The sequence below is a fragment of the Indicator indicator genome, unplaced genomic scaffold (genome assembly GCF_027791375.1).
Source record: "Indicator indicator isolate 239-I01 unplaced genomic scaffold, UM_Iind_1.1 iindUn_scaffold_187, whole genome shotgun sequence".
In the NCBI taxonomy this organism is placed as follows: Eukaryota; Metazoa; Chordata; class Aves; order Piciformes; family Indicatoridae; genus Indicator; species Indicator indicator.
The window spans coordinates 1-18,226 of record NW_026539269.1 but is presented as its reverse complement, the minus strand read 5'-3'; the positions used below and the strand labels follow the sequence as shown (position 1 = coordinate 18,226).

The window sequence follows — 18,226 nt, the reverse complement described above, 5'->3', positions numbered from 1 at the left end:
GGGGCGGGGGGGGGTCTGATATAGCCCTTCTATAAAGCTCGTTATAGGGAGCAGGATGCCCAAGGGCTACATATCCCCCACCTGTATAAAGCTGCTTACGCCCGGGGCTCCTACATACCCCTCTGTAAAGCTCTCCATACACAGGGGCTGCATACACTGCTGAACCCCCCTCTATAGGGCTCCTTGCACCCAGGGGCTGTATATGCCCCCAGTATAAAGCTCCTTATACCCTGGGGCTGTATTTACCCCTCTATAAAGTTCCTTGCACCCAGGGGCTGCATTCACCCCTCTATAAAACTCCTTGCACCCAGGGGCTGCATTCACCCCTCTATAAAGCTCCTTACACCCAGGGGCTCTATTCCCCCCTCTATAGAGCTCCTTATGCTCAGGAGCTGCATTCACCCCTCTATAAAGCTCCTTGCACCCAGGGGCTGTATTTCCCCCTCTATAAAACTCCTTACACTCAGGGGCTGTATTTACCCCTCTATAATGCTCCTTGCACCCAGGGGCTGTATTTCCCCCTCTATAATGCTCCTTGCACCCAGGGGCTCTATTCCCCTCTCTATAAGGCTCCTTGCACCCAGGGGCTCTGTTCACCCCTCTGTAAAGCTCCTTGCACCCAGGGGCTATATTGCCCCCTCTATAAAGCTCCTTGCACCCAGGGGCTGTATTCCCCCCCTCTATAATGCTCCTTGCACCCAGGGGCTCTGTTCCCCCCTCTATAGGGCTCCTTGCACCCAGGGGCTGTATATGCCCCCAGTACAAAGCTCCTTATACCCTGGGGCTGTATTCACCCCTCTATAAAGCTCCTTGCACCCAGGGGCTGCATTCACCCCTCTATAAAGCTCCTTGCACCCAGGGGCTGCATTCACTCCTCTATAAAGCTCCTTACACCCAGGGGCTGCATTCACCCCTCTATAAAGCTCCTTGCACCCAGGGGCTGTATTTCCCCCTCTATAAAGCTCCTTACACCCAGGGCTGCATTCACCCCTCTATAAAACCCTTACACCAGGGCTCTGTTCCCCCTCTATAGGCTCCTTGCACCCAGGGCTGTATGCCCCAGTACAAGCTCCTTATACCCTGGGGCTGCATTCACCCCTCTATAAAGCTCCTTGCACCCAGGGCTGTATTTCCCCCTCTATAAAGCTCCTTACACCCAGGGGCTGCATTCACCCCTCTATAAAACTCCTTACACCCAGGGGCTCTATTCCCCCCTCTATAGAGCTCCTTATGCTCAGGAGCTGCATTCACCCCTCTATAAAGCTCCTTGCACCCAGGGGCTGTATTTCCCCCTCTATAAAGCTCCTTGCACCCAGGGGCTGTATTTCCCCCTCTATAAAACTCCTTACACTCAGGGGCTGTATTTACCCCTCTATAATGCTCCTTGCACCCAGGGGCTCTATTCCCCCCTCTATAAAGCTCCTTGCACCCAGGGGCTCTGTTCACCCCTCTGTAAAGCTCCTTGCACCCAGGGGCTATATTGCCCCCTCTATAATGCTCCTTGCACCCAGGGGCTCTGTTCCCCCCTCTATAGGGCTCCTTGCACCCATGGGCTGTATATTCCCCCAGTATAAAGCTCCTTATACCCTGGGGCTGTATTTACCCCTCTATAAAGTTCCTTGCACCCAGGGGCTGCATTCACCCCTCTATAAAGCTCCTTGCACCCAGGGGCTGTATTTCCCCCTCTATAAAACTCCTTACACCCAGGGGCTGCATTCACCCCTCTATAAAACTCCTTACACTCAGGGGCTGTATTCCCCCCCTCTATAATGCTCCTTGCACCCAGGGGCTCTGTTCCCCCCTCTATAGGGCTCCTTGCACCCAGGGGCTGTATATGCCCCCAGTATAAAGCTCCTTATACCCTGGGGCTGTATTCACCCCTCTATAAAGTTCCTTGCACCCAGGGGCTGCATTCACCCCTCTATAAAGCTCCTTGCACCCAGGGGCTGTATTCCCCCCCTCTATAATGCTCCTTGCACCCAGGGGCTCTGTTCCCCCCTCTATAAAGCTCCTTGCACCCAGGGGCTCTGTTCGCCCCTCTATAAAGCTCCTTGCACCCAGGGGCTGCATTCCCCCCACACACACACTGAGGCAGACACAGGGGCTCTAGGCACCCCCATATAGAGCTGGTACCCAGCACTTTATATGCCCCACACAGAGCCCCCCCCACTATACAGCGTGGGGTACCCTGGGGTACACAGACCCCTATAGACAGCCCAGTTATGGGGTGCCATGTCCCCCCCTATAGCACCCACAGCCCCTGGGGCCAGCCGCACCCTGCCCCCTGCTGGCGGCCGGCGCGAGGTCCTGGGGGACAGGTGGCACCCATGGGTGCTACTGCAGGGGATAGGGGGCACCCATGGGTGCTGATTGAGGGGATGGGGGCACCCATGGGTGCTACTACTGGGGATGGGGGCACCCGTGGGTGTTACTGTAGGGGGTAAGTGGCACCCATGGGTGCTACTGCAGGGGATAAGGGGCACCCATGGGTGCTTATTCAGGGGAGGGGGGCACCCATGGGTGCTGATTGAGGGGATGGGGCACCCATGGGTGTTACTGTAGGGGATGAGGGGCACCCATGGGTGCTACTGCTCGTCAATGGCACCCTGCTCAGCGGGGTTGCAGGGGACAGGTGGCACCCATCGGTGCTGCTGCTTGTCGATGGCCCTCTGCTCGCCAAGGTCTCGGGTGACAGATGGCACCCAGAGGTGCCACTGCTTGTTGATGGCACCCTGCTCAGCGGTGCTGGGCTCCTGGGGGATGAGTGGCACCCATGGGTGCTACTGCTTGTCGATGGCACCCTGCTCGGCAACGCTGGGGTCCTGGGGTGCCGCCTGTGCCCGCCACTGGGTCTCCTGCAGCACGAACCAGCAGTTCCCGGCCCACAGCAGGAAGTTGATGAAGCCAAAGAGCTGCAGGGACAGGAGGGACCCCGTGGGGACACCCAGGGGTGAGCCCAGACCTGAGTGACACACATGTGCCTCAGGGGTCCCATGCATCCCAGGCACCCCATGTACCCCATGTGTCCTATGTTCCCCATGTGCCCCACGTGCCCCACATATCCCATGTTCCCCATGTGTCCCATGTGTCCTATGTGCCCCTCGTGTCCTATGTGCCCCAGGTGTCTTATGTGTCCCATGTGCCCTGTGTCCTATGTGCCCCACGTATCCTATGTGCCCCTTGTGTCCTATGTGCCCCACGTGCCCCACGTATCCCATGTGCCCTGTGTCCTATGTGCCCCACGTATCCTATGTGCCCCTTGTGTCCTATGTGCCCCACGTATCCTATGTGCCCCATGTGTCCTATGTGCCCCACATGTCCTGTGTCCCATATGCCCTGTGCCCTACATGTCCTATGTGCCCCAAGTGTCCTATGTGTCCTGTGCCCTACGTGTCTTATGTGCCCCATGTGCCTTATGTGTCCATGTGCCCCATGTGCCTTGAATCCTATGTGCCCTATATGCCCTCTGTGCCCCACGAGTCCTACATGCATCCCCTGTACCCAATGTACCCCCCACACCTCACCTGCCCCACGTGTCCCCTGTCCCCCTCGTGTGCCCTGCGTGCACACACCTGCACTCTCCACGCTCTTCCCACGCTCCTCCACACCCAATCCTCTCCTCCCCTCTCCCCATCCGCCCAAATCTCTCCCCTACAATCCCCCGGCTGCCCTCCCGCCCCACGCCCGTGCCCCTCCCTCACCACGGAGATGTTGGCCAGCCCCATGGCGGGGGTGGTGCCCGCGTTGCAGGTGACGTCGGGGCCGTGGCACACCGCCATGGCCGCCAGCAGGCTGGAGGGCCGTGTGGCTGCCTTGACGTCGCTCAGCCCCTTGCCCCACGCCGCCGCCGCCACCAGCCAGAAGAAAGCGAAGCAGAGGGTGACACAGAAATCCTGCGGAGGGGTGGGGAGACCGGGCTCAGCCCCAGCCCATGCCTGGCTTCATCCCCCCAGCCCATGCCTGGCTTCATCCCTGCCAGCCCATGCCTGGCTTCAGCCCCCCAGCCCATGCCTGGCTTCACCCCCCCAGCCCATGCCTGGCTTCATCCCTCCAGCCCATGCCTGGCTTCATGCCCCCAGCCCATGCCTGGCTTCATCCCCCAGCCCATGCCTGGCTTCATCCCCCAGCCCATGCCTGGCTTCATCCCTCCAGCCCATGCCTGGCTTCATCCCCCAGCCCATGCCTGGCTTCATGCCCCCAGCCCATGCCTGGCTTCATCCCCCAGCCCATGCCTGGCTTCATCCCCCCAGCCCATGCCTGGTTTCATCCCCCCAGCCCATGCCTGGCTTCACCCCCCCGCCCATGCCTGGCTTCATCCCTCCAGCCCATGCCTGGCTTCATCCCCCCAGCCCATGCCTGGCTTCACCCCCCAGCCCATGCCTGGCTTCATCCCTCCAGCCCATGCCTGGCTTCATCCCCCCAGCCCATGCCTGGCTTCATCCCCCAGCCCATGCCTGGCTTCATCCCCCAGCCCCTGCCTGGCTTCATCCCCCCCAGCCCATGCCTGGTTTCATCCCCCCAGCCCATGCCTGGCTTCATCCCTCCAGCCCATGCCTGGCTTCATCCCTCCAGCCTATGCCTGGCTTCATCCCTCCAGCCCATGCCTGGCTTCACCCCCCCAGCCCATGCCTGGCTTCATCCCTCCAGCCCATGCCTGGCTTCACCCCCCCAGCCCATGCCTGGCTTCATCCCTCCAGCCCATGCCTGGCTTCACCCCCCAGCCCATGCCTGGCTTCATCCCTCCAGCCCATGCCTGGCTTCACCCCCCCAGCCCATGCCTGGCTTCAACCCCCCCAGCCCATGCCTGGCTTCATGCCCCCAGCCCATGCCTGGCTTCATCCCCCAGCCCATGCCTGACTTCACTCCCCCAGCCCACCCCTAGACCCCCAAAACACCCCCCAAAGGGGTGCAGCCACCTTACCGCGAAGGGCAGCTTCTTGTTCTCGCTGTAGAGGGAATGAAAGCGCAGGTAGAGCACCAGGGCCACCATGGTGTAGAGGAAGGAGAAGACCCCCAGGGTCACGAAAAACTCAGCAGGAGCAGAGAAATCCCCCACGAGGTGCAGGGTCTGCGACTCCCCCTCGCAGTCTGGCATGGTGAAGGGGATCTGATATAACCTGGGAGAGAGGGATGGGTGATGTGGGGTGGGCCATGGGACGGGGTGGGGAGGATGCTGGGGGAGGGAACTTTGCTGGGGTGGTCCCACGGGGGCTGGAGAGGACAATGAGGATGGAGGAAGTAATCACATTGGGCATGATCCCTTGGGAATGGGGGAGGTGATGAGGTTGGCTCTCAAATAACCACCCTGGGGTGATCCTCCAGGGATGGAGGTGATGGCCAAAGTAACACTCCTGGGGTGGGCACCCAAAGATGGAGGGGACAATGGGGATGTAACCACCCTGGGGTGATCCTCAGGGATGGAGGTGGTGGCCAAAGTACCCATCCCGGAGTGGTCACCCAGGGGTAGATGGGACAATTAGGATGGGTGAAGTAACCACCATGCTGTGGTAGTCCTCTGGGGATGGAGGGGAGATGGGGATGGCCAAAGTAACTGTGCTGGGATACTCAACCAGGGAGAGATGGAATGATGAGGATGGGTGAAGTAACCATGCTGGGGTGATCCCTTGGGAATGAGGAGGAGACAATGGAGATGGATCTGCCAGCCCTGAAACAGCTGCACTGGGTGACCCCCTGGAGAGGGGGGTGAGGTGATGGGGATGGGTGAAGGAACTGCTCTGGAACTGTCCCTTGGGGGTGAAGGAACTGCACTGGAACTGTCCCTTGGGGATGGAGAGGATGATGAGGATAGGTGAAGTAACCATGCTGGGATGATCCCTTGGGAATGGAGGGGAGTGGAGATGGCCAAAGTAACCACACTGGGGATGGTCACCCAGAGATGGAGGGGATGATGAGGATGGGTGTGAAGTAAGCATGCTGGGGATGGTCACCCAGAGATGGAGGGATGATGAGGATGGGTGTGAAGTAAGCATGCTGGGGATGGTCACCCAGAGATGGAGGGGATGATGAGGATGGGTGTGAAGTAAGCATGCTGGGGATGGTCACCCAGAGATGGAGGGGATGATGAGGATGGGTGTGAAGTAACCATGCTGGGGTGGTCCCCTGGGAACGAATAGAGATGGCTCTGCCAGCCCCAAAAGAACCACGCTGGGGTGACACCCTGGAGATGGAGAGGATGCTGGGGATGGATGAAGCAACCACCGTGGGCTGATCTCCTGGGGATGGAGCAGGTGGATCCACTGCTGGGTCAGGACCTGGCCCCTCTGCCTCAGTGCAGCGCCCAGCACAGGACCAGTGGTGGGAGGAAAGGGTTAAAACCACAGCTCAGCGCTGGCCCAGCTCCATTCTCCCCTTAACAAGGATCCCAAGCGTCCTTTGATCTTTCCCTGAATGGCATCTGGATGGCATCAGCTGCCAGGGATGCCCCCCGGTGCCAGGGTGCAGTGGGTCCACAGCCGTGGCCCCGCTCCCAGCAGCAGGGATGGGGTTTGAGCCAGCCCCTCGTGTCCCTCTCTCAGTTCCCTGCGGTGCTGGGGTGGGTTTTGGGGGGGAGGGGGGTGCCCCTCACCTGAAGGGGTACCCGAACTCCACGGAGATGGCACTCATCTCTTTGGTGTCACCTTCACACTTCACCGTCGCTCCGGTCTCGCCGCTGAAGGAGCCGCAGGCCCCGAAGGCGAAGATGGCAAAGAGCTGCGGGAGAGAAGCAGCTGGCTGGAGCGGGGGGAGGGGGCTCCAGGACCCTGCGGGAGCCTCTTGGGACCACCCCCTCCCAGCCTAGGGCGGCACGAACCCGACCCAGGGGGGGCTGCACCCTGCGGCGCTGAGTCACGGCAGGGCAGGGCAGGGCGAGCTGCCACCCCGCAGCTGTCAGCCGCCTGTGCCAGCACCAACCGGGGCTGCCACGGGCACTGGGGACAAGTGGGGCAGTGGGGGGTGGGGGGGTCGACACGGCAGTGGGGAGGGGGGGTGGGCAGCAAGGCCAACGTCCGTCCCCTCCCCCCACCCCCCTTAAATTTCTGCAGGGTGCTGAGCGCTGCAGCGAGCTGGGAGCACCGTCATGGAGGGACCCCCAGGGCCATCCTGCTGCCATCAGTCCCCTCCCCGGGCGGGGACACACACCGCTGCCATGTTCAGCCCTTTGGTGCTGAGCTGCTCCTGTCGCCAGCGCAAGGTGCTGGGAACACATCGGTTCCCAGACAGCTTTCCAGTAACTCATCCTGGGGGATAATGGAGCAGCCGGGTCTGGTGCCCACGGGGATGGGCAGAGCCACGTGTGGCACCCAGGGGTGAGGCAGGAGCAGATTGTCCTCCCGGTTTGGGTTTTGGGCTTGCTGTGCACCCCGGGCCTGATTCTGTGCCTCACTGCTGGGGGTCTGATCCTGCACCCTACTGGTGGGGTCTTACCCTGCACCTGCTGCTGGGCACTGGTCCTGCAACTCAGTGGTGGGCATTGATCCTGCAACCCAGTGGTGGGCACTGATCCTGAGCCCTACTGGTGGGCTCTGATCCTGCAACCAACTGGTGGGCACTGGTCCTGCAACCCACTGGTGGGCATTGGTCCTGCAACCCAGTGGTGGGCACTGATCCTGAGCCCCACTGGTGGGCTCTGATCCTACACCTCACTGGTGGGCATAGATCCTGCAACCCAGTGGTGGGCACTGATCCTGCACCTCACTGGTGGGCACTGATCCTGCAACCCAGTGGTGGGCTCTGATCCTACACCTCACTGGTGGGCATAGATCCTGCAACCCAGTGGTGGGCTCTGATCCTGCACCTCACTGGTGGGCATAGATCCTGCAACCCAGTGGGCACTGATCCTGCAACCCAGTGGTGGGCTCTGATCCTGAGCCCTACTGGTGGGCATAGATCCTGCAACCCAGTGGGCACTGATCCTGCAACCCAGTGGTGGGCACTGATCCTCAGCCCCACTGGTGGGTACTGATCCTGCATCCCACTGCTGGGCATAGATCCTGCAACCCAGTGGGTACTGATCTTGCAACCCAGTGGTGGGCACTTATCCTGCACCCCACTGGTGGTCTGTGATTCTGCATCCCACTGCCAGGCACTGATTCCTAACCCTACTGGTGGGCTCCGATGCTGCAACCCAGTGGGCACTGATCCTGCACCCCACTGGTGGTCTCTGATTCTGCATCCCACTGCTGGGCACTGATCCTTAACCCTACTGGTGGGCACTGATCCTGCACCCCACTGGTGAGCTCTGATTCTGAACTCACTACTGGGCACTGATCCTGCCCCCACCGACACAGGGCACCCAGCTTTGGCATTATCCAAAGCACCGTGGGACGGGGAGAAACCACCCACAGGGGGCCAGCCTCACACCCCCGGGTTCCCCCAGCGCTGGTGCCCGACGGGAGGCTGGCAGGAGCCCCTCAGCCCCAGCGTGGCCGTGCCACCGAAATGCCATCCTGAAACACAATCCCGGAGCCGCTCATGGCACGGCTGGGACAAGGCCGCGGGATCCTGGCTCCCCCCCCGTCCCCAGGTCCCCCTTTCCTGGAGTCTGCTGACCCCCAACCCTCCCTCCCCGCACACCCACCCACTGCTCCCCTCTCCCCCCCTCCCCAAGCCCCTGGGAAAGTTGGGGACCCAGCACCCCGATGTCACTGTGCCCTCTGGGGTGGCTGGGTGAAGCCTTCTGCTCAAGGTCACCCGGGGCAGGGGGGGGGGCACACACACAGAGGGCCTGAATCTCGGTGGCTGGGTGCCTCCCCGCCCCCTCCCCCTCCCCCGGACCCCTCCAGATTGGGGTCCCCACACCTGGGGCTGCTGCGGAAGGAGAGCCTTCAAAGGGGCTGTGGGGCGGGGGGTGCTCCAGGGTCCCCTCACCCTCGGGGTGGTCTTTAGGGTCCCCTTGTCCCATGGAAGCTTTAGGGAAGCAATGGGGAACCCCAAATGTGTGTGTGGGGGGGTGCTGGGGAGGGGTCCTTGGGAGCAACAGGCAGGGGTGCTGGGGAAGGGACTGTGCCCGGGATGGGGGATCCTGGAGCCGGGATCAGGCCCGGGATGGGGATACTCATACAGCCCGGGGCAGGGGGACACATTCACGGTGTGGGGGGACACTCACCCATTCCAGCACCTTGATGAAGCCCAGGGGCTCGAGGAGGCGACCCCAGCGCACCCCGGCCAGGACTCGCTCCTGCGGGGAGAGAGAGAGGAGTGGGGGGCACCGGGGAACCGGGGGCTGCAACGGGGTACTCGGGGACGTGCACCGAGAAATGCACCGGGGAATGCCTGGGGAGCTTTAACGGGGGACCGGGGGCTGCTCTGGGATACCCAGGGGCTGCATCGAACGGGGTACAGGGAGGCATCGGGGGCTGCTCTGAAGGACCAGGAGGTTGCACCGGGGGCTGCTCGGGGAGACCAGGGTGCTGCCCCGGGGGAGCAGGGGGCACCGAATGCTACTTTGGGGTACCCACGGGTTACACGGGAGGCTACTCCGGAGGAACGGGAGGACTGCTCCGAGGGGCTGCACCGGACGGGGAGTTGCTCCGGTGGACCCGGGGGAGCACTGGTGCTGTTCCGGGAGATCGGGGATTACCGAGGGCTACGCCACGGGCTGCTTCGGAGGACTTGCGGGTGGCTGCTCCGGGAGAGAGAGCTGCACCCAGAGCGAACGGGGACACCGAAGGCTGCGCCGGGGCACCGGCAGGCTGATGTGGGGGTTGGGGGCACCTGGGACAGCTCTGAGGGCCCCCGGAAGAGCTGTTCCTGAGAGGCGTAGTCCCGGGGGACCGGGGGGGGTTGCAACACAGGACCGCGTGGCTGCACCGGGAGTTGTCCCGGGAGAGGAATTGCCTCGGGAGTCTTGGCGGGAGCGGGGGGGGAGGCTGCACCAGCCACAGCACCGGAACAGCGGAGAGTTGCACCAGGACGCTGGAAGGCTGCACCGGGGGTCGCACCGGAACACCAGTGGATTGCAGCGGGAGTTGCACCGGGGGAACGGGGATTGTGTCGAGAGTTGCCTCGAGGAATTGCGCCAGGATATCGAGGAGGGAGACTGTGCCGGTCACCGGGGAGGAAGAGGAGAGGAGGGGATCACACCGGAGCCATACCTGGAGCCGGAGCGCTTTGTCACTGGTGGCGGTGGTACCGGACTCCGACATGGCCGGGCCGGGGGCGGTCGGTATTACCTCCGCCACCCACTGGGAGACCGCTCCGCTGTCAGAGCCGCCACCGGGGCAACCCCACCGCCCCCGGGGCGGGCAGCACCGCTCCGCCCCCCGGTAAAGGCCGCCCCCGGACACTTCCCCTTTGGGACAGTCTGTTCCCCCGCCCTCCCCCTCCCCCGGTGCCTCCTCCCGTTCGACCCTCCCAATTAGTCTCCCTGTGTCGCTGGGACCGGGAATGGGACGGGGAGTCCCGGGGCCATGCAGGCTCCCGGTGCGGTGCCGACAGCCCCGATACCGACCCGACGGGGTGGTAACGAGTCTGTGCGCACCACACCGGGAGCCCGCACGGCCTCAGAAGACCTGGGAGCATCCCGCTGCCCCTGCCCTGAAACTCCCTCCCCGGTACACGGTGCCCGCGGCGTGCCCTGGCCCCGCCCCCTAGCTATTTGGCCCCTCCCCCGTGTGATAGCACCGCCCACTCGGTGCTATGGCCACGCCCCTTCATCTCTCTGCCGACCCTTGCCTTTCCCTGTTTTCTCATTGGCTAAACCCCTCGAGGTGGCTGACCAATAGAGAAGCGGCGCGGGCGGAAGTGGGGCGCAGGGGGTAGGTCTGCGCCTGCGCACTTCGGAGGCGCTGACAGGAAGCGGTGGCCGCGAGCTCCTGCTTCCCCCCCTCTGCCGCCCGGTTTCCCCCTTTCCCCGCGGCTCCCTGTGTCCCTTCGCCGCCGCCATGTTTCTCACACGCTCCGAGTACGATCGGTGAGTGCATGCCCGGTCCCCGCAGCCCTTCGCCCGCCTCTTCCCTCTCTCCCGCGGCCTGCGGCTGAGTCACGGGCCTGCGGCGGCTCACCACCCGGTAGGCCCTGGCCGGTGGCTCTGGCTTGCAGCCCCTCTGAGGAGCTAGCGGGGAGGCCACAGCTTTGCCGAGCCATGCCCGAAGGCCTCTGCTCGTTCCCCGACCTCCCCGACCGGAAGGCCCCTGAGGCTACCGGCATAAGGGGAGGCAGCGTGCGGGGTTCCCGGGATGTGAGGCCGCTCATAGAGCTGTAGTTTATCCGTTAAGTGCCTTCTGGTTTCAGGAGGAGTTCGGTGAAATCCCGTGAGGGTTTTGCCTGTGGATGGAACCCTCGGGTGCGGCGTTGAGGAGCCACCGGGGCTGCGGGGCTGTTGGGGAGGCAGAGTCGCCTCCTGCTTTGTGCAGGGCTGGGGGTGGGAGGAGCAGGGGAGGCCAGGCTGGGGTGGTGCTGGATGTGGTGGGATTCCAGAGCCAGGAACGGGTCTGTGCTGGTAAACCCAAACCCTGCTGGTGCAGAGAGAAGGCAGAACGTTTGAGGTCCTAAGGCAGTGTGCTTTGAAAACAAACCTCCTCCTGACCTCTCACGAGACCTGCTGCCCTTCCTTTTGTTCCCTCTGCAAGCATCCTGAATCCTTCTGAGCTTGTGCCCGAGGCTGCTGGGCTCCAGCTGTCCCTGCTGTGTGACCTGGCCCTGCCTGCCATCCCCTTTCCCTCCACTGCTGTTGAATTTGCTGTCAGCCTTCTCTTCCTTTCCCCTCACTCCCTCTCTGCTGTCCTTCTTGCAGGGGTGTGAACACTTTCTCTCCAGAGGGAAGGCTGTTCCAGGTGGAGTATGCCATCGAGGCCATAAAGGTAACCATCAGCTCCCTCTGGTTGTTGCAGTGTGATGTTAAAGGCTCCTTCTGACCCAAAGCCTGGCCTGGGGCAGGGCAGACCAGGCAGGTTCTGTTCTTTTGGGCTCTAGCCTCAACCCTGCAGAGTTTGGCTGGCTGCTGGGGTAACACAGGCTGGGATCTGCTGCCTTTGGACTTATTTGAGGGTAGCTCTGGAACAGCTCTGGGGTAGCTCTGGAGCTTTGCTCCCCTGGGGGCTCTGTGCCAGCCTCTCAGCTGCAGTTTGGGGCAGGAGAGCTGTGTTGCCAGCCTTTGATCCCCTCTGCCCAGCCAAACCTCCTGCAGCTCTTTTTATGGCTCCTGAAGAATCAAACCCCCCTGATTTCCCCTCCCTGTCTCCTACCAACCAAGAGCTGATGAATTTAGTCCCCAGGCCCAAGGTGAGGTGGAAGCAGGAGGTGCTGAGTGCCCACACACCACCACCCTGCCCTCAGAAGCTGGCACTGCCAACGTGTTGTGCCCACAACCACTTGTCTCAGAGCAGGGGAGCACTCTGCTTCCTCTTCCCCTGAGCCAACACAGCTTCCCTGTCTGCTCTGTGGGCTTTAGAGCTTAAATAATCCCTTAAGCCTCCCCCAAAAGAGTAACTTCTCCCTGCCAGGTTGGCTACCCTCAGCTCCTGGGGCACCCTGCCCTCAGGTGATGTCTAAACCCTGAGGCTGAAGGTGGTTGTGACCAAACCAACCAACCAAATGGTCTCTTTGGGGTGTTGAGGGTTCTTGGTGCATCAATATCCTGGGTTTGAGAGTGGGAAGAGGTTTAAACTGGGGGGAAGTGATGAGGCAGTGCTGAGGGAGGAGGAGGAGGAGGAAGCTGCTGGCTTTATCCTCCCTGTGCTGCTTAACTGAGGGGCAAAAAAATGCTGATGTTTGTGGAGGCTTTGGGAAGTGAAAGCTCAGGAAAGGACCTGGGCACTGTGATGGCTTCCTAACTGCAGCCACACCTACTGGGAGCCTTCTTCTGGCTTCTCCCCATTTCCCAGATCATTCCATGATGGATGGAACTGCCCCAGCTCAGGTGGCTCTCGTGACACTTCCTGCGTGGTGCCCACTGTGAGGGGAGGAGGAGGAGGAGTTTTGACTTCTGCTGTAGCTTTGTTAACCAAAATCCAGCTGGGATGACACTGGGTGTCCCCTCCTTGCCCCTGGGGGGTGTCCCCTCCTTGCCCCTGGGGGTGTCCCCACTTCCCCCATGGTCTGTGTGCAGCTGGGGCAGGGTGTGTTTGGCAGTGTCTGAAGCCATGAGGTGCTGGTGGGAGCAAGGTGGAGGCTGGCAGGAACCATTGGGATACAGGGAGAGGCTGGTAGGAGCTGGTGGGAGCCAGTGGGAGCCAGGGAGGAGGTGATGGGAGCAAGATAGAGGTTGGTGGGAGCCAGGGAGGAGCTGATGGGAGCAACAGAGAGGCTGACATGATCCAGTGGGAGCCAGAGAGAGGCTGGTAGGAGCTGGTGGGAGCCAAGTAGAGGCTGGCAGGAACCACTGGGATACAGGGATAGGCTGGTGGGAACAAGGTGGAGGCTGGCAGGAGGCAGGGAGGAGCTGATAGGAGCTGGTGGGAGCAAGGTGGATGCTGGCAGGAAGTATTGGGAGCCAGGGAGGGCTTGGTGGGAGCCAGGATGGTGTTGGTGGGAGCTGCACAGGAAGCACTGGGAGCAAATGGGAGCTCTTCAGATGAGACCTCCCTGCTTCAGCTGTGCTCAGAGCTCTGCTAAGTCTCCAGTTCTGGGCTCCCCAGTTTAGGAGAGACTGGGAAGTACTGGAGATGCTGAGGGGCCTGGAGCAGCTCTGGGAGGAGCAAAGGCTGAGAGCCCTGGGGCTGAGAGCCTGCAGAAGAGCAGCCCCAGAGGGGAGCTGAGCAATGCTCAGCAAGAGACAAAGGAGCTGTGGGGGGCAGGAGGCTGGGGGCAGACCAAGGCCAAGGGGCACAAAGTGGCACCCAGGAGGTTCCACCTGAGCAGGAGGAGAAACTTCTTTGTTGTGAGGGTGCTGGAGGGCTGGAGCAGGCTGCCCAGAGAGGTTGTGGAGTGTCCTTGTGTGGAGAGCTTCCAACCCCCCCTGGGCATTGTGCCCCTGGGCAAGCTGCTGGGGGTGCCCTGCTGGAGCAGGGGGGTTGGCCTGGCTGAGCTCCAGAGCTCCCTTCCAGCCTGCAGCATGCTGGGGCTCTGGGGTGTGTTTGTGTGTCAGAGAGGTGATTTCCTGCAGACCAAACCCATCTCCACATGCCCCAAAGCCAAATGAACACTGAGCTGTTGACTTCCATGAGCTGTCCTGGTTGCACTTGGTGCTGGACGCTGCTGGTGGTGGTGCTGGGGGGGTCGTGATGGTGACTGTGGTGCTTTCCAGCTTGGCTCCACAGCCATTGGGATCCAGACCTCAGAGGGTGTCTGCCTGGCTGTGGAGAAGAGGATCACCTCCCCCCTGATGGAACCCAGCAGCATTGAGAAGATTGTGGAAATTGATTCCCACATTGGTAAGGAGAAAGACCTCTGAGGAGCTCCCATTTGCTCCCAGTGCTTCCTGTGCAGCTCCCACCAACACCATCCTGGCTCCCACCAAGCCCTCCCTGGCTCCCAATACTTCCTGCCAGCATCTACCTTGCTCCCACCAGCTCCTCCCAGCTCCTCCCTGCCTCCTGCCAGCCTCCACCTTGTTCCCACCAGCCTATCCCTGTATCCTAATGGTTCCTGCCAGCCTCTACTTGGCTCCCACCAGTTCCTACCAGCCTCTCTCTGGCTCCCACTGGATCATGTCAGCCTCTCTGTTGCTCCCATCAGCTCCTCCCTGGCTCCCACCAACCTCTATCTTGCTCCCACCACCTCCTTCCTGGCTCCCACGGGCTCCTGCCAGCCTCTACCTTGCTCCCACCAGCTCCTACCATCCCCTCCTGTATCCCAATGGTTCCTGCCAGCTTCCACCCTGCTCCCACCAGCTCCTACCAGCCTCTTCCTGTATCCTAATGGTTCCTGCCAGCCTCCCCCCTGCTCCCACCAGCTCCTACCATCCTCTCCTGTATCCCACTGGCTCCTGCCAGCCTCGACCCTGCTCCCACCAGCTCCTACCATCCCCTCCCTGGCTCCCAGTGGCTCCTACCAGCCTCCACCTTGCTCCCACCAGCTCCTACCAGCCTCTTCCTGTATCCCAATGGTTCCTGCCAGCCTCCACCCTGCTCCCACCAGCTCCTACCAGCCTCTTCCTGTATCCCAGTGGTTCCTGCCAGCCTCCACCCTGCTCCCACCAGCTCCTACCAGCCTCTTCCTGTATCCTAATGGTTCCTGCCAGCCTCCCCCCTGCTCCCACCAGCTCCTACCATCCTCTCCTGTATCCCACTGGCTCCTACCAGCCTCCACCTTGCTCCCACCAGCTCCTACCAGCCTCTCTCTGGCTCCCACTGGATCATGTCAGCCTCTCTGTTGCTCCCATCAGCTCCTCCCTGGCTCCCACCAACCCCTGTCTTGCTCCCACCACCTCTTCTCAGAGCTCCCTCTTAAGGTTTTGGGCAGATTTCAGAAGATTTTGGTGCCCTGGGAGGGTGAGGAGCAGCATTTCAGGGCTGGAGCCTCCCTTGCTTTCCCTCCCACTGAACACCAGCTCCTGGTCATTGGTTTTCCAGGCTCCAAGCCAAGAGGACATAGTGGAGCAGGAAGAGGCAGCTGAAGCACCCCCCCCTCTCCTCCCCCCCCTCCTTGCCTCAGTGACCTCCCTCATGAAAGCTCATCCCAAATTTAGCTCTGGGAGAGCAGGGAATTGCTGTGAAAGGTTTGACCCAAGGCCAGCTTCTCCTGGAGCCCCAATGTCAGGTGGTCCCCAGCAGCCTCCTGTGCCCTGAGGGGGCCCCCCCAAGGGCTCCTGCCCAAATCTGTTCCCTTGGAAAGCAGGAGAGCTCCAGAATCCCCCTGGTGCTGGTGACAGGGCTGATGGAAGGAGCTCCTAAGGAGTCTCATTTCTCCCCCTCCTGGGAGCTGTGACACTCCTGGAGCTGGATCTGTGCTTCTCTTCCTCCTCCCTGCTTCTCTTCCTCCTCCCTGCTTCTCTTCCTCCTCCCTGCTTCTCTTCCTCCTCCCTGCTTCTCTTCCTCCTCCCTGCTTCTCTTCCTCCTCCCTGCTTCTCTTCCTCCTCCCTCTCCTTCCTCCTCCCTCTTCTCTTCCTCCTCCCTGCTTCTCTTCCTCCTCCCCTGCTTCTCTTCCTCCTCCCCTGCTTCTCTTCCTCCTCCCTGCTTCTCTTCCTCCTCCCTGCTTCTCTTCCTCCCCTCCTCTCCTTCCTCCCCCCTCTCTCTTCCTCCCTCCCTCTCTCCTTCCTCCCCCTCTTCTCTCCTCCTCCCTGCTTCTCTTCCTCCTCCCTGCTTCCTTCTCTCCTCCTCCCTGCTTCTCTCCTCCTCCCTCTTCCTCTCTCTCCTCCCTCTTCCTCTTCCTCCTCCCTGCTTCTCCTTCCTCCTCCCTGCTCTCTTCCTCCTCCCTCTTCTCTTCCTCCTCCCTGCTTCTCTCTCCTCCCTCTCTCCTCTCCTCCTCCCTCTTCTCTCCTCCTCCCTTCTCTCTCCTCCTCCCTCTTCTCTCCTCCTCCCTCCTTCTCTTCCTCCTCCCTCTTCCTCTCCTCCTCCTCTCCTCTCTTCCCTCCTCTCCTCTCCCTCCCTCTTCCTTCCTCCTCCCTCTTCTCTCCTCCTCCCTGCTTCTCCTTCCTCCTCCCTCCTTCTCTTCCTCCTCCCTGCTCTCTTCCTCCTCCCTCTTCTCCTCCTCCTCCCTGCTTCTCTCCTCCTCCCTCTTCTCTCCTCCTCCCTCTTCTCTCCTCCTCCCTCTTCTCTCCTCCTCCCTCTCCTCTTCCTCCTCCCTCCTCTTCCTCCTCCCTCTTCCTCTCCTCCTCCCTCTCCTTCCTCCTCCCTCTTCTCTCTCCTCCTCCCTCTCCTCTTCCTCCTCCCTCTCTCTTCCTCCTCCCTGCTTCCTCCTCCTCCCTCCTCTCTCCTCCTCCCTCCTCCTTCCTCCTCCCTCTCTCTCCCTCCTCCCTCTCCTTCCTCCCCTCCTCTCTCCTCCTCCTCCCTGCTCTCTCCTCCTCCCTCCTCTCTTCCCTCCTCCCTCTCCTCCTCCTCTCCTCTCCCTCCTCTCCTCCTCCCTCCTCTCTTCCTCCTCCCTCCTCTCCTCCTCCTCCCTCTTCTCTTCCTCCTCCCCTCCTTCCTCTCCTCCTCCCTCTTCCTCTCCTCCTCCCTCTCCTCCTCCCTCCTCTCTCTCCTCCTCCCTCTCTCTTCCTCCTCCTCCTCCCTCTCTTCCTCCTCCCTCTCCTCTCTCCTCCTCTCTCCTCTCCTCCTCCCTCCTCTCCTCCTCCTCCCTCTCTCTTCCTCCTCCCTCTTCCTCCTCCTCCCTCCTCTCTCCTCCTCCCTCTTCCTCCTCCCTCTCCTCTCCTCCCTCCTCTCCTCCCTCTCTCTCCTCCTCCCTGCTCTCTCCTCCTCCCCTCTCTCCTCCCTCCTCCCTCCTCCTCCTCCCTCTCCTCCTCCTCCCTCTCCTCTCCTCCTCCCTCCTCCTCTCCTCCTCCCTCCTCTCCTCCTCCCTCCCTCTCTCTCCTCCTCCCTCTCCTCTTCCTCCCCTCCTCCTCTCCTCCTCCCTCTCCTTCCTCCCCCCTCTCCTCTTCCTCCCCTCCTCCTCTCCTCCTCCCCTCCTCTCTTCCTCTCCCCCTCTCTCTCCTCCTCCCTCCCTCTTCCTCCTCCCTCCCTCTTCCTCCTCCCCTCTCCTCTCCTCCTCCTCCCTCTTCCTCCTCCCTCCCTCTTCCTCCTCCCTCCCTCTTCCTCCTCCCTCCCTCTCCTCTCCTCCTCCCCTGCTTCTCTCCTCCCCCCTGCTCCTCCTCCCCCCTCCTTCTCCTCCTCCCCTCCTCTCCTTCTCTCCTCCTCCCCTCCTCTTCCTCCTCCCCCTCCTCTCCCTCCTCCCCCTCTCCTCTCCTCCCCCCTGCTCTCTTCCTCCCCTCCTCTCTCCTTCCTCCCCCTCCTTCTCTCCTCCCCTCCTCTCCTCTCCTCCCCCCTGCTTCCTCCTCCCCCTGCTTCTCTTCTCCCCCCTGCTTCCTTCCTCCCCCTGCTTCTCTTCCTCCCCCCTGCTTCTCTTCCTCCCCCCCTGCTTCTCTTCCTCCCCCCTGCTTCTCTTCCTCCCCCCTGCTTCTCTTCCTCCCCCCTGCTTCTCTTCCTCCCCCCTGCTTCTCTTCCTCCCCCCTGCTTCTCTTCTCAGATGCTCTCAGAAGGCCTCAAATGTGACCCTTTTAAACCAGTTCAGGTTTGAGAGCTGGGTTCTGGGCCTGCCCTCCAGCAGGATCTCCATCCTGGCTCTCAAGTGAATCCCTTCCCAATCCCATCCTCCCTTCTGGTGCTGCTGGATGCTCCCACACCAGGACCTGCTTCACCTCACAGCCTCCTGG

General features: G+C 61.8%; 1 protein-coding gene across 1 annotated transcript; it reads right to left on the bottom strand.

Moving 5' to 3' along the window:
* Positions 1–2,138: 2,138 nt before the first annotated feature.
* On the bottom strand, positions 2,139–10,145 carry SYPL2 (synaptophysin like 2). Its single transcript, XM_054398914.1, has 6 exons — positions 10,095–10,145; positions 9,107–9,178; positions 6,587–6,711; positions 4,922–5,117; positions 3,702–3,893; positions 2,139–2,912 (listed from the first exon to the last, which is right to left on the bottom strand). Exons 1-6 carry the CDS (start codon positions 10,143–10,145, stop codon positions 2,781–2,783), a joined length of 768 nt encoding a protein of 255 aa, XP_054254889.1. The 3' UTR covers positions 2,139–2,780.
* Positions 10,146–18,226: the final 8,081 nt, after the last annotated feature.